The sequence below is a fragment of the Hyperolius riggenbachi genome, chromosome 4, assembly GCF_040937935.1.
Source record: "Hyperolius riggenbachi isolate aHypRig1 chromosome 4, aHypRig1.pri, whole genome shotgun sequence".
NCBI lineage: Eukaryota > Metazoa > Chordata > Amphibia > Anura > Hyperoliidae > Hyperolius > Hyperolius riggenbachi.
Window position 1 is genome coordinate 43,902,030 of NC_090649.1, and position 16,477 is coordinate 43,918,506.

General features: G+C 45.7%; 1 protein-coding gene across 1 annotated transcript in view; it reads right to left on the reverse strand.

Moving 5' to 3' along the window:
* The window catches only part of LOC137504634 (uncharacterized), a 155,201-nt gene that overhangs the window by 106,836 nt on the left and 31,888 nt on the right, over positions 1 to 16,477 (reverse strand). The window contains exons 4-6 of the mRNA XM_068233215.1: positions 14,308 to 14,457; positions 5,696 to 5,856; positions 3,220 to 3,396 (exon numbers count right to left, since the gene is read on the reverse strand). Of these exons, the coding sequence (XP_068089316.1) occupies positions 3,220 to 3,396; positions 5,696 to 5,856; positions 14,308 to 14,457 (488 nt within the window). The remainder of the gene's footprint in view (positions 1 to 3,219; positions 3,397 to 5,695; positions 5,857 to 14,307; positions 14,458 to 16,477) is intronic.

The window sequence follows — 16,477 nt, forward strand, 5'->3', positions numbered from 1 at the left end:
AGCATATATATTGAGTGTAAACCAGCAGATTGGTATCAACCACAAGGCTAGGCAGTGTACATTGCTTACAGGGTTTTCTTATAACTCATTTCAGTCACATGACACACATCATGCCCCTCCAACTTCTAACACTGTGTGGTGAGAATTTGAGAACTCCCGAGTCATTCGTAGGTTCTGTTCAGCTGGAGTGAGTTCTGGGATAGCAAGGAATGCTGATTTAGATCATATTATTTAGATTTTAATTTTAAATACAGCAATGCCCCCATTATCCGGCACTGACGGGGTTTAGCTGATGCCGGGGAAATGTAGTTTCTGGTTACATGAGAATCAATGTTAAAAAGAGGCATAGCTAAAAATCGTAAAAACACTATATTTACCATAGACTCTGTATGCATGTTGAAATACAGTAATTAAAAACAAAATTACAGTAACAAAACAAAACAAAAACCATTTTTGCAGCCGGGACGTAAGTCTCATGTCTGTGGCTGCTGCGGCTACAGTCGCACGGTCGCGAAACTCACAACCCTTCAGTTGGCAGGGTTGTGTGCACGATCGTGCGGACAGAAGTCCGCGATCGCGATGGTCCCGGCGACAGGGGGAATTGGTAGCTGGGTACAAAAATACCCTGAGCCAATCCGTCCTTGTCCGGCGAGAATGATCAATATTTTTTCAAAAACAGTAATCAATCTAAAATTATGCGACCACGCTCCCTCCTGATCGCTCGTTTCCACCACTGATCTTTGTTCCCATTCATTCATCTCCCCTCTAGGCCACCGTGATTGCAGGCATCAATGAGATGCCTGTGTCACCTCCAAGTAACACATCTATGCATTACTTCCGATTTAGCGAACTTATTGTATGCTTATAGGAAATAATGCGCCAGGACATCTTGTGGCCAAAAAGTAAAATTACACCTACACACATTAGGAAATATATATTTTTTTAATATGTATGTGAGGAGGGTATATTATTATTAAATTATGTTTTGAAATTAGTGATGGATGTAAAACTGAAAAAATGCACCTTTATTTCATAATAAAATATTGTCACCATAGATTGTACAAGGGATATCATTTAAACCTTGCAATAACTGAGACAAATGGGCAAATAAATTGTGTGACTTTTATTCACAGTTTTACATGTTATTTTAAAACTGTAATGGCTGAAAACTGAGAAATATTGATTTTTATTTTTTTCTTATTATTCCCATTAAAATGCATTTAGAATAAAATAATAATACTTAGCATAATGTATGACCTAAAGAAAGTCTAAATGGTGGCAAAAAAAACAAAAACAAACAATCAAGGTATAAATCATTTAGTTGGGATAAGTAGTGATAAGGTTATCGGAGAATGAATGGGAGGAGCGCTGAAATGTGAAAATTCCTCTCGCCCATAAGGTGAAAACAAACTGCGGGCTGAAGTGGTTAATGTAACAGAGATTAATTACTGTATAATGGAATGTAAAAGTAGAATTATACATCTTGCAAGGCCAGGACTTTTGTTTCTGGTTGTTGGGGCTTCTGGTTAACCGAGTTCTGGACAACGGGGATTTTACTGTATGTTCTATTTAGCGTATGCAGGAAAAGAGTGCAACAGAGGTGACCAAGTATAAGGGAACTATTCATTCACTTAAGTGCTGCATTCGCACAAAGAAGAAGATCATCTTTAAAGAGACACTGAAGCGAAAAAAAATTATGATATTATGATTAGTATGTGTAGTACAGCTAAGAAATAAAACATTAAGATCAGATACATCAGTCTAATTGTTTCCAGTACAGGAAGAGTTGAGAAACTCCAGTTGTTATCTCTATGCAAAAAAAGCTATTAAGCCCTCCGACTAAGTTAAGGTGGCCATACACTGGCCCGATTCCCGGCCGTTTCGACAGCAGATTCGATCCTGGGATCGAATCTGCTGCCAATCGTTCGCGGTAAACGCCGCCGACGATCCGATTTCCTCCCGAAATCGGATCGGTCCGTCGATCGCGCCGTGCGGGAAATTACCCTCGATCGCCCGCGGTTAAGTGCGCGTCGCTAGCGGCGGCCGATCCGATGAAAAATACATTACCTGATGCGGGCTCCCGGGCGTCTTCTCTGCATCTTCTCAGCGCTGCACCCGCTCCATCCCGGCGCTTCCTGGGTCACTGCAGTGACCCAGGAAGTTCAAATAGAGGGCGCTCTATTTGAACTTCCTGGTCACGGAGTGACACAGGAAGCACCGGGATGGAGCGGGTGCAGCGCTGAGAAGATGCAGAGAAGACGCCCGGGAGCCCGCATCAGGTAATGTATACGGGGGGGGGGGACAGGCGGCAGGAGCAGCTGAACAGATTGTGATCGGTTTCAGGCTGAAATCGATTCACAATCTGTTTGCAGTAAAGGCAGCCATACGATCCCTATCTGATCAGATTCGATCAGTTAGGGATCTGTCAGCTGGTCGATCTGATGGCACATCGACCAGTGTATGGCTGCCTTTAGTTGTGGAGAGGGCTGTTATCTGACTTTTATTATCTCAACTGTAATTGAACTGTTTACTTTTCCTCTGCCAGAGGAGAGTTCATTACTTCACAGACTGCTCTGAAAGACTCATTTTGAATGCTGAGTGTTGTGTAATCTGCACATAATATAGAATAATGCAATGTTAGAAAAAACACTATATACCTGAAAATAAAAGTATGAGAATATTTTCTTTGCTGCTAATCTTCTAGTAATTATTCATAGTACACAACCAATTCATTATATCATATTTTTTTTTTCGCTTCAGTGTCTCTTTAAAGAGGAACTCCAGTGAAAATAATGTAATAAAAAAGGTCTTCATTTTTACAATAATTATGTATAAATGATTTAGTCAGTGTTTGCCCATTCTAAAATCTTTCCTCTCCCTGATTTACATTCTGACATTTTTCACATGGTAACATTTTTACTGCTGGCAGGTGATGTCAGTGGAATGAGATGCTGCTTACTTTTTTGGCAGTTGGAAACAGCTGTAAACAGCTATTTCCCACAATGAAATGAGGTTCACAGACAGGAAACTGCCAGGACCATGGCCCTCACAGTTTCCTGTGAGAGGGGTTTCACCACAATATCAGCCATACAGAGCCCCCTGAAGATCCGTTTGAGAAAAGGAAAACATTTCTCATGTAAAAGGGGGTATCAGCTACTGATTGGGATGAAGTTCAATTCTTGGTTATGGGGCAATCTTACGGTGACCCTGTAGTCTTACTTCTTGCTGTTTCACCAGGTAGGCATCAATAATATTTCTCTGATCGTTCACATCCAAGTCATCTCTTCGCTTCATAAATGTATCCCTCATAAATTGTTTCAGTTCTGAAGCATTTTCAAATATTTTCCTATGTCCTCCTGGGAGCGGTTCTATCAATCTAGGAATCATGTTGTATAGCTGTGAAAGTACAAAGGAAAATAATTGCATATCGTAGGCCAATCAAAAATAAATGTGTTCACGTACCCTTGAAGCCTGGTGCACACTTTAATTTATAAATGTCCAATCACTGACCAATTTTACCACCTTATACATGTACTATTAGGGATTACCTACACAACCTGCTCATAGTATTCTATATATGATGACTCTCATACGACATGGTGGTGGTAAAATTGGTCAGTGATTGGCCAATCAAAATTGAAAGCATGTACCAGACTTAGGGTGCATACACATATCCAATTTTGATTGGCCAATCACTGACCAATTCTCCCAACTCCATGTAATATAAGGGTCCAACAGATATTGAACATTATGAGCATAGTGTGTAGGCAGACCCACAGCCGGTCCAAGTAACAATTGGGCCATAGGGCAAAATTAGCCTGGGGGCCGCCAAACAGACCTCCCCCTGAACCAAAAAGCGTCATTGAGGCCCTTTGTTGCAGCCAAATTTCCCTCCTGGGCCCCTGAGCTGGCTGCAGACCCTCCCCCAATCACCTCCCAATTTAACAGACTCTGCAGAGTCCCTGGGGAGCAACAGTTAAGATGGGGGAGGGACAACTTGGGGGCCCCTACAGGCTCTGGGGCCATGGGGCAAGAGCCCATTTTTTCCTATGGTAGCTCCAGCCCTGGGTAGACCCTCATACCACATGGAGGTGGTAAAATGTGAAGTAGTAGTTAGGGCCACCTTACCGCTTTAGCCCCCCCGGGGCTGCTCCCCTGTAGTTATGCCCTTGAATCCAAGCCCAGGGCCGTAGCAATAAGGGTTGCAGAGGTTGCGACTGCATCGGGGCCCTTGGGCCAGAGGGGCCCTCCCTCAGCTGCAGTATTAGCTCTCTATTGGTCATGTGCTCATAATATTCACTTCTATAGATACTTTGAATAGTAGTAATCATTAACAAGCTGTTCCCCATCCCCTTCTTGCTCCTCTGACACTGTAGTTGCCATTGGCAGGTTTTGGTGCGCCGTATCAATTGTTATGTATAGAGTGCTTGGGGACCCCATTGTAAAACTTGCATCAGGGCCCAAAACTCCTTAGCTACACCACTGTCCAAGCCACTCTGTTCTTGAGCATCAATGTATGCACTATATGTATCTATTGTGTACCAGCTGTATGCTAATTGCACCAATTCTCTACTGTATCACCACCGACCGTTGTGCCAAAATCAATTCTGAGTGCAACTCACGTTGTACTAGGTGACATAAACAATTCTGATTCTGATCGATAGTTGGGTTTTATGCTGGGAATACACAGCTCGATTTTGAGCCATTTAGATGGCTCGATTGATAATTTCTGACATGTCCGATCTGCCGCCCGATCGATTCCGTGCTCGATTTTGCAGGGGGAATAATGGGAAAAGATAAGAAAAACAAATGGAAGATAAGAAAATCGCCCGCATAATCGAGCATGAAAAACGATCGGGCGCGAAATCGAGCGCAAAAATCGAGCCGTGTACTTCCAGCATTATGCTAGGTACACACCATACAATTTTCTGTTAGATTTTCTGTAAGATTTACGTGCCAGATAGATAATTTCCAACACGTTGGAAATTATCTATCTAACCATCTATCTACCAAGCAATTAGGCATTGTTCTACTCAGCAGGAGACAACCAGAAGACTCTACAGAAAATAATCTAACAGAAAATCTAACAGAAAAATCTAACAGAAAATTGTATTGTGTGTACTAGGCATTAGTATCTAGATCCACAAATGAAATAGAGAAGACCAAGGTGGTGGGAGCAGATGATTATAACTGGTGCTAGGCTGCTCTGCATGGGGCAAACACGGGTATCTAGCCCAGCTACATGGGGATTCCACACACTAAATACGCCACTAGACACACAGAAGACTAGTATACTGAGAGATCTCTGTATAGGTTTAACGGCCCAGTACATTGGTGCAGAGTATTGTGCACAGTTGAAGCCTATACATACCTGCTGCCGGAGCCGGCATCTCCTCCATTCACTTTCTAGTAAGTTTTGAAGTGCTGTGCACTGCGTGCCACTAGCCAGTCACCATGCAGATTCAGTCCTCGGATAGTGATTGGCTTGCTGCGCAGACGCGGGCGCCAGCAGCAGGCATGTATAGGCTTCTGCTGCGCATAGTGCTCTGCAACAGTGTATACAGGACTGCCTTCCAGCTCCACCCCCTTCCCCACAACACTAAGGTGGCAGCGAGGACAATTGTTATGCCAGTGCATGGGAGTGGTGTGGGTGACCTAACAGAGACACAATAGTAGGATTGAGAGAATAGCTTACCCGGGCCATAGGGTGTCCCGCAAGTCTCACACTTTCATTGATTAAGCTCATGAGCTTCAGTAGTGTGGAATCCTCATAATCAAACCTACGGTCCAGCAACATGGAAACTATGATGTTGGCCACAGCAGCATTCAAGATCAACTGATTGTTGAATGGCTTCCCTTAAAATGGAAAAAAAACATGTTTTTTTTAAAGCTTACCTGAAGTGACAAGATGAGATGAACATATACACATATAGCCCTAGCTCTACTAAGACATTATCTGAAGTCTCTTTCTGTATTCCAGTACAGCAAAGACTTTACAAATGTGAGTTGTTGTTCTCTATGCATAGAAGCTTGTTCAACAGCCTGTTGAATTCAAAACAGTTTCCTGAAAAGTAAATAAAAGCTAAAAGTGAAAAACAATGCATTTTCCAGCACGATGGAGCAACATGTCATAAGGCAAAAGTGAAAACTGAGTGGCTCGGGGACCAAAACGTTGAAATTTTGGGTCCATGGCCTGGAAACTCCCCAGATCTTAATCTCATTGAGAACTTGTGGTCATTCCTGAAGAGGCAGGTGGACAAACCAAAACCATCTGTAACGCTCGGTGAAGCACAGAGAGGTCTGATTACCGGTGATCTGCAGTATCACGGGAAATACAGACGTATACCAGATTATATGTGATCTGCAGTATCACCGATAATCCGATATACTAGCTAACCTCTGGTCACCTGGGTAGAGTGTTGTGATTGGTGCAACAGTAATACAGAGGACAAGCCTCAGTGCAGCAAGGAGAACTGCACAGATTCCTCCCGCAGGTCTGAGCTCTCCAAGACGGGAGGAGTCAGACTGACAGTGGGAAGGAAAGTCCGAAAGTGACACTCAGGCGGGAGTATCACTAACAGGACGGGGAACCGCCTCCAATCGTGAGGTCGGTTCTCGAGGTCGGACAAGCCAGGTCGTATACACACGGACAGATAGGTACAAAATCAGTAGGCAAAGGCGGAGTCAAGGTACAGGCAGGGTTCAGTAACGAGGTATCAGAGATATCGGGGTACAAAATCAGTAGGCAAAGGCGGAGTCAAGGTACAGGCAGGGTTCAGTAACGAGGTATCAGAGATATCGGGGTACAAAATCAGTAGGCAAAGGCGGAGTCAAGGTACGAGCCGGGGTCGGCAACAGAGTATCAGATATAACGAGGTACAAGGTCAGAGTTCAGGAGAATAGTCGAGGCAGGCAAGAGTCATAACAAATAATCACAATCAAACTAGTACTTTAGCTATCAATCTCTAACTAAGTGTAGGATTACGGCTCCAGCCGGTCCCGGCACACTTAAGGATCTGACTAACGGATCTGGGTGCTCCCACGTATGTGAACGCAACGCCAGACACCAGATGAATGGACAGCCAGCAGTATATATACACATTAGGTGTCCCCCAGCACCTCCCTGATTGCTGGACCAATGGGAAGTGAAGCTATGGTCAGCTGATCAGCCTGGTCAGCTGACTCTTCCCTGGTGTCATAAAGTTTGTCTGAGTGCGCGCGCGCGCGTCACTCTGAATCTTGAGGGACTACGAGTCCCAACCAGCACAGCCCCGCTCTGCGGTGTCTCCGCAGCGGGGACCTGCCGGCTAATCGCCGCATCCAGCGCGGCGGTTATGCCGCTCTCAGCTGGCTGATTCACGGAGGTAGCCGCCTCAAGATGTGAGGAGGCGGCTGCCTCTCCGTGTGAGTTGCTGCCATATGCGGAAGGAGCCGCCCGCCGCTGGTTCATGGCGGCGGCTCCACCGCGCTTTCTCACAGTACCCCCCCCCCCCCCCCCGAGGAGTGGACTCCGGACAGCTCCTTCCAGATTTTTCTGGATGTACAGTATGAAATACCCTCACTAACTCGTCCGCATGCATGCGGTTCCCAGGAACCCATTGCCTCTCCTCAATGCCGTATCCCTTCCAATGTACGAGATACTGCACTGAATTCTGTACAGTACGTGAATCTATGATTTTCTCTACCTCATACTCGGGTTGGGCATCGACCAAAACAGGAGGAGGAGGAGTGGGACCCATCTGGACTGCGGGTTTGAGAAGTGATACGTGGAAAGACCTCACTCCCCGCATGCTGGTGGGAAGATCAACGGTATAAGTGACATCGTTGATCTTCCTAGTCACTGGGAATGGACCCACGAACCTGGGACCAAGTTTGTCAGAAGGCTGTTTTAGTGACAGGTGACGGGTAGACACCCAAACCAAATCTCCTGGTTGGAATCTCCATTCTAAGGAGCGTCTCTTGTCAGCCTGACCCTTCTGACTCTGAAATGCTTTTATGAGATTATTCTTGATGGTCCACCACATGTCTTTAAATGACCTTTGCCAAGCCTCCAAAGCTGGAAACGGAGTGGAGGCGACTGGCAATGGGGAGAATTTAGGTAGTTTCCCGGTTACTATCTGAAATGGACAGAATCCTGAGGAGGAACTCTTTAAATTATTGTGCGCAAATTCTGCGTAAGGCAAAAACTTAACCCAATCATTCTGTGCTTCTGCAACGTAACATCTTAAAAATTGTTCCAATGATTGGTTGACCCTCTCCGTCTGGCCATTTGTCTGTGGGTGGTAACCCGAAGAAAATGACAATTTCATGCCCATCTGGCGACAAAATGCCCTCCAAAATTTCGAAACAAACTGGACTCCCCGATCGGATACAATGTCTTCTGGAATGCCATGTAGTCTAAAGACATGGTTGACAAACAAATCGGCCAGTTCTTGGGCCGAGGGGAGTCCTTTCAGGGGCACGAAGTGGGCCATTTTACTAAAACGGTCGACCACCACCCAGATGACCGACATGCCCTCAGATCTCGGAAGCTCTCCCACGAAATCCATGGACAGGTGGGTCCATGGCTCACTCGGGGTGGGCAACGGCTGCAATGTACCTACAGATGCTAGGCGGGAGGGCTTGCTTTTTGCGCACACTGTACATTCCCTAACAAACTCCTTGCAGTCAGCGGCTAACGAAGGCCACCATGCACATCTGGCCACGAGATCTTGCGTTCTAGACGCTCCAGGATGTCCCGCATTTTTGTGAGAGTGGACCATCTCCAAGATCTGGAGACGAAACGGTAACGGGACGAATAACACCCCATCAGGTTTTCCTTCCGGGATATCCTGCTGGAAGCGACTCAAAGTCTCTTTCCAGTCCCCCCAAGTCTCGGTAGCGGCCAACACCACTCTTCGTGGGACAATGGTCTCGGGGACAGAGGGCTGTGCTGTCTCCGGTTCGAAACACCTAGAGAGTGCGTCTGCCTTGGTATTCTTACTACCTGGCGTATATGTGATCAAAAATGAAAACCTCGAGAAAAATAGCGACCATCGAGCCTGCCTTGGGCTTAACCTTTTAGCCCCCTCGATGTATTCCAGGTTCTTGTGGTCGGTATAAACCGTGATGGTGTGCTCAGCTCCCTCTAGCCAGTGACGCCACTCTTCGAAGGCCAATTTGATGGCTAGGAGCTCCCTATTGCCTATATCGTAGTTTCTCTCTGCTGGAGAGAATCTCCGGGAAAAATAGGCACACGGGTGTAATCTACCCTGGAGACCTGAACGCTGGGACAGCACAGCTCCCACCCCGACCTCCGAGGCGTCTACCTCGACAATAAATGGGAAGGAAGTGTCCACATGTCTGAGTATAGGTGCTGAGCAGAACAACCCTTTTAACTTAGAAAACGCCTGTAAGGCCTCAGGAGGCCAATGAGTGGTGTTTGCCCCTTTTTTAGTAAGGCTAGTGAGAGGGGCGACCACCGTGGAGTACCCCTTTATAAACCTTCTATAATAGTTCGCAAACCCCAAGAACCGTTGTAGTGATTTTAACCCCACCGGCTGCGGCCACTCCAGGACCGCGGAGACTTTGGCAGGGTCCATAGACAGACCTGAGGTGGAGATTATATATCCCAGAAAGGCAACCGACGTGACCTCAAAAATACACTTCTCAAGTTTGGCGTATAACAAATTCTGCCTCAGTTTGTCTAATACAATCCTGACATGGGTTCTGTGTTCCGAGAGGTTGTTAGAAAAAATGAGAATGTCGTCCAAATAGACCAGAACGAACTTCCCTAACACCTCTCGAAAAACCTCATTGATTAGTTCCTGGAAGACGGCCGGGGCATTACATAACCCGAAGGGCATTACCCTGTACTCGTAATGCCCATCAGGGGTATTGAAGGCCGTCTTCCATTCGTCGCCCCTTCTTATACGCACCAAATTGTATGCCCCCCGTAAATCCAGTTTTGAAAATATCCTAGCCCCTGTGACCTGTGTGAATAAATCGTCTATAAGTGGCAGCGGGTAGCGATTCTTCACTGTGATTTTATTGAGGCCACGGTAATCGATGCACGGCCGTAACCCCCCATCTTTTTTCTTAACAAAAAAGAAGCCTGCCCCAGCGGGTGATCGGGACGGCTGAATGAAGCCCTTGGCCAAGTTCTCGCGGATATACTCCTGCATGGCTAGTTTTTCGGGGCCAGATAAATTATATAAATGGCCTCGAGGAGGCATACAACCTGAACGAAGGTCAATGGGACAATCAAACGGGCGATGTGGGGGCAATCTATCTGCCGCCTTGGGGCAAAATACATCGGCATAATCCGAGTACTGTTCCGGTACGCCTTCCACCTGCACCTTGGTCTGACCTAATGCCAGCCTCCCCAAACACTGCTGAAAACAATGAGGTGACCATGCTGTCAACTGCCCTGTGGCCCAGTCAATTTGCGGAGAATGAACCTGCAACCAAGGCATGCCTAGGATAATAGTGGAGGTTGACATATGTAAAACAAAAAATTGCAACTGTTCCCCGTGCAATACCCCAATGGTGAGCTTTACAAGCGGAGTCTGTGACAGGGGACAATTCCGCTGCAAAGGGGAATCATCTACTGCCGTGACCTGAATGGGGGGTGTCACGGGAGTGAGTGGTAGACCCAACTCCTGAGCAAACTCAAAATTCATAAAATTAGCCGCTGAGCCGGAGTCAAGAAAAGCTTCAGCGGCTACGGACTTATCCTCCCATGTAACAGTACAAGGGAGAATTAATTTTCTTTCTTTAAGGGGTGAGGATTGTGTGCCTAGGGTGCCACCCCCCACTACTCCTAGGCAGACCCGTTTCCCGACCTGTTAGGGCAGTTTCGTACCCTATGCCCTGCCTCTGCACAGTATAGGCACAGTTGTTCCGTCATTCTCCGCCTCCGCTCCACCTGGGTCAGTTTTGATCGACCAATTTGCATTGGCTCTGGTGGAGGCAAGGCCGGAGAGGGCGAGACGGACGGAGATGCTGTTACTGAAGATGCAGCAGCCGGTACTGCGTACGATGTCACCCTGACCCGATGACTACTCCTAGCCTGTCTCTGATGGCGTAGCCTGCGATCTACGCGAATGGCCGATGATATCGCCTCGTCAACTGTCTTGGGCTCGGGCACGGTTAACATTAGGTCGGAGACCTCCTCCGACAACCCAGACAAGAAGTAATCCATAAGGGCAAAATTATCAAATCTAGAGGTGACGGACCACCTACGGAACTCCGCCGCATAATCCTCGACCGAACCTCTGCCTTGCCGTAAAAGTTTGAGCTTCCGCTCTGAGGACGCAGCAAGGTCAGGGTCGTCGTAGATTATGGCCATGGCCTTAAAGAACTCCTCCACCGAGGTCAGGGCAGTATCGGTGGAAGGCAAATTGTAGGCCCAAGACTGGGAGTCTCCAGTCAATAAAGTTTTAATAAAAATGACCCGTTGGGTCTCAGTCCCCGAGGATCGGGGTCTTAACTCGAAATATGACAACACTCTACTCCTGAAATTCCGGAAGTCAGACTTGTGGCCGGAAAACTTATCTGGTACAGGCATACGTATGTCATCACTAGGAGGGGATCGCACTGAATCAACTGATGTCTGTAGGGTTTTCACAGAGCCTGATAAGGCATCAATTAAGGCTTTGTGCTGGCCCAGTGCTTGGTGAATGTTATCCACCGAAGTGGCAAGCACAGTCAGAGGATCAGTGCGTGATTCCATCGTTTTTGTGGTCTGGCGTTCTGTAACGCTCGGTGAAGCACAGAGAGGTCTGATTACCGGTGATCTGCAGTATCACGGGAAATACAGACGTATACCAGATTATATGTGATCTGCAGTATCACCGATAATCCGATATACTAGCTAACCTCTGGTCACCTGGGTAGAGTGTTGTGATTGGTGCAACAGTAATACAGAGGACAAGCCTCATTGCAGCAAGGAGAACTGCACAGATTCCTCCCGCAGGTCTGAGCTCTCCAAGACGGGAGGAGTCAGACTGACAGTGGGAAGGAAAGTCCGAAAGTGACACTCAGGCGGGAGTATCACTAACAGGACGGGGAACCGCCTCCAATCGTGAGGTCGGTTCTCGAGGTCGGACAAGCCAGGTCGTATACACACGGACAGATAGGTACAAAATCAGTAGGCAAAGGCGGAGTCAAGGTACAGGCAGGGTTCAGTAACGAGGTATCAGAGATATCGGGGTACAAAATCAGTAGGCAAAGGCGGAGTCAAGGTACAGGCAGGGTTCAGTAACGAGGTATCAGAGATATCGGGGTACAAAATCAGTAGGCAAAGGCGGAGTCAAGGTACGAGCCGGGGTCGGCAACAGAGTATCAGATATAACGAGGTACAAGGTCAGAGTTCAGGAGAATAGTCGAGGCAGGCAAGAGTCATAACAAATAATCACAATCAAACTAGTACTTTAGCTATCAATCTCTAACTAAGTGTAGGATTACGGCTCCAGCCGGTCCCGGCACACTTAAGGATCTGACTAACGGATCTGGGTGCTCCCACGTATGTGAACGCAACGCCAGACACCAGATGAATGGACAGCCAGCAGTATATATACACATTAGGTGTCCCCCAGCACCTCCCTGATTGCTGGACCAATGGGAAGTGAAGCTATGGTCAGCTGATCAGCCTGGTCAGCTGACTCTTCCCTGGTGTCATAAAGTTTGTCTGAGTGCGCGCGCGCGCGTCACTCTGAATCTTGAGGGACTACGAGTCCCAACCAGCACAGCCCCGCTCTGCGGTGTCTCCGCAGCGGGGACCTGCCGGCTAATCGCCGCATCCAGCGCGGCGGTTATGCCGCTCTCAGCTGGCTGATTCACGGAGGTAGCCGCCTCAAGATGTGAGGAGGCGGCTGCCTCTCCGTGTGAGTTGCTGCCATATGCGGAAGGAGCCGCCCGCCGCTGGTTCATGGCGGCGGCTCCACCGCGCTTTCTCACACCATCTACTTCTGAGAAACTCAAATAAGTGATTATGAAAGAATGGGTTGCTATCAGTCAGGATTTGGTGCAGAAGTTGATTGAGAGCATGCCCATTCGAATTGCAGAGGTCCTAAAAAAGAGGGCCAACACAGCAAATACTGACTTTTTGCATAAATCTCATGTAATTTTCAATAAAAGCCTTTGAAACGTATGAAGTGGTTATAATTATGCAGTGGATGGGGTGTCGGGACACCCTGGAAAGAAGAGCCAAAACACAAATCGGGAGCCCAAATGGTGTAGTATGTTAGTAACACTGAAAAAAATAAAATGATAAAAGGACTGGATGTCCCAGACTGGGACTGGTGGTGGTCGCTTCTTCTTTAAAAGACAATAACGGTTTCAAAACTGGTCTATTTTTGAACCCCACCCACAACAGGTGTGGGGGGTGACTAAGCACAATGAGGGTAAAGAAGCGCCCAGTAGTTTATAAAACTGAGTTAAAAACAAAAGTAAAAACAATAAATGAGGTGGCTTAACTCAATAAGGACATTCTCATAGGCAAAAGAGAATTTCACTTTTGCACAGGCAACGCGTTTCACGGGTCTAAGTCCGCTTCCTCAGGCCAATAAGAGTGCCAGAGTATGTAGAGCCAGTATGCTTCATGCATACTGGCTCTACATACTCTGGCACACTTATTGGCCTGAGGAAGCGGGCTTAGACCCGTGAAACGCGATGCTTGAGCAAAAATTAAATTCCCTTGTTTTTCCTATGAGAATGTCCTTATTGAGGAAAGCCACCTCATGTTGCTGTTAAAAACTGTTGTTTTTAACTCAGTTTTATAAACTTATTTACCCTCATTGTGCTTATAATTATATTTCAGTACATCACAAAAACAACTGATACAAAGATCTAAAAGCAGTTTAGCAGCAATCTTTGTGAAAACTAATATTTTTGACAGTCTCAAAACTTTTGGGGCTGTAGGTGAAAATTACTGTCAAAATGATTCTTGTATTTTCTGGCTTGCTGGTGGCACAACAATCATTTTATGGGTAAGATGTAAAAATATTACCTGGGAGAAAACTTGGTGAAGAACTGAATTGGATCAGGCCCCCTGTGAGTTAATAAGTAGGGTGAGATAATTCAACAGCAAAGCTTTGTGAAGCAGGCCCACTATTTGTAATTCTAATTAATTATCTCTTCTGATCGGTTTATCTGATGACTAATCTCATCTTTTCTGTTTATCTCCTTAATTATCTCTTCTTATTTGTTTATCTTATGAACTATCTCTTGTTATTGGGTTATCTCATGAACTCTCTCTCCTTTCAGCTGAAATGAGAAATAATTAACGTGAGATAACTTTTATGAATCCACCCCATGGCCACTTACCTTTATAGGACTTAAAGGTCTTCACCAAGCATTCAGCTTCCTCGTTGATCTTGTCCTCTATGGCTTTCTTGCCCATCCCGTAATCTCGCAGAGCTGAAAGGGTGAATCTTCTCATGGCCTTCCAGTTCTCACCACTAGAGAACACAATGCCTGGATAGAGGTTAAATAACAGATTAATACGTTTATTGACTTCCTAAAGTGACCCTACACTACAATGCATACACTATGCTATACATAAATGGCACTAGACTACAATACATACACTACACTATACATTAACTGGCCTAAACTATGATACTATACATACACAGGCCATACACTAAGATGCATACAATACACTATACATAAACTGGCCCTAAACTATGATACATACACTACACTATACATAAACTGGCCCTACAGTGTAGTGACCCTACACTACAATACATACACTATGCTATACATAAATGGCACTAGACTACAATACATACACTACACTATACATAAACTGGCCCTAAACTATGATACATACACTACACTATACATAAACTGGCCCTACACTACAGTACATACACTACACTATACATAAACTGGCCCTACACTACAGTACATACACTACACTATACATAAACTGGCCCTACACTAGGAAACATACACTACACGATACATAAACTGGCCCTAAACTTGAATATATACACTACACTACTGTATACATAAATTGGCCCTAGACTACAATATAGACATACTGTATGACTATGGAAGGGATTAGATTGTGAGCCCCTCTGAAGAACAGTAAAATGACAAGACAATATACTCTGTACAGCACTGCAGAAGATGTTGCCACTTTATAAATACTAAGTAATAATAATAATAATAATAATAATAATAATAATAGTAGTGTATGACACTTCTTTTCAAAATGATCTTTGATGACAGATGCATTATTTAGAGAACCGTAATGCCTGGAGGAAAACCATGCAAACATGAGGGGACAGTCAGACTCTATGGTAGCTTCCTGGCCCAGATCTGGGGCTCTAGCTTGGCAAGCAGGGAACAGGGGCATAGCAATAGGGGGGTGCAGAGGTAGCAACCACAGCGGGGTCCTTGGGCTAGAGGGACCCGATGGGGCCCACTCTCAACCACAGTCCACAGTATTAGCTCTTTATTGTTCCTGTGCTGGTAATAATCACTTCTATAGATGCTTGGAATAGTAACAATCATTAACAAACTGCTTCCCATCCCCTTATTTCACCTCTGACACTGCGGTTGTCCTTGATTGGTTTTGGTGCACAGTATCAATTGTTATGTATAGCATGCTTGGGGGGCCCCAATGCAAAACTTGCACTGGGGGGGAGGGGGGGGGAAGGCACAGCTTCTTAGTTAAGCCACTGGCAGGGAATGATACCCACGGTCACACCACTGTGCTGCGGGGGGCGTAGAAAAATACATACTCTAGTCTAGAGATCCTGTTTTTACTGTTCCTGAGTCCAGTGCAGAAATCATTTATAACAACCTATTGCTAATAAAAATACTTACCAGTTATTCTGGTTTCTTCCTATCTTCAGGAGAGCTACGATGATGTACCTCCCCTAATTGAATGCACTGATGCCTATACCAGTATACATAGAATACATTGGGCATCTCTGAACTAGGTTGTTGTTACCTCTCTGTTGAGGTATTGGTTTTTAGATTACCCCTATAAAACCAGAAGGATCACTACCGACTCCCAATATCAGTCATTTGTTGCCATCGGTGACAGTCAGTTGTCTGCAGTTGCTTACAGAAAATTGGACAAAAGCTTGTTAATCTGTCATTTTAATGGGTTTCAGACCAATATTTATCTAAAGTGTGTACGTAGCTTTATAAATTCTGGTTTGTTTAGAAAATCTGTTTGGTTGGGCTGTTGTGACTACATGTTTCCAATTCACAATAATGGAAGAAGTTTGTTCAGGAAGAAGTTAGAAAAACAAAAAAAAGAAACATGACTACTAGTAAATTTGGACCTGTGAAAGAATTACAGTTTGACTCTGAGAGCTCTTTAGTGTGACCCATTCTACAGAAACTCTATCAAACACATTTGTATGGATGCATGCTGTGTACCTGGGTGTGGAGGAAGTAGCCAAATACATCTATTAGATATCTACATGTTGCAATTTTGGCCTTGCCCTGCACATGACATGATGCCTCATGA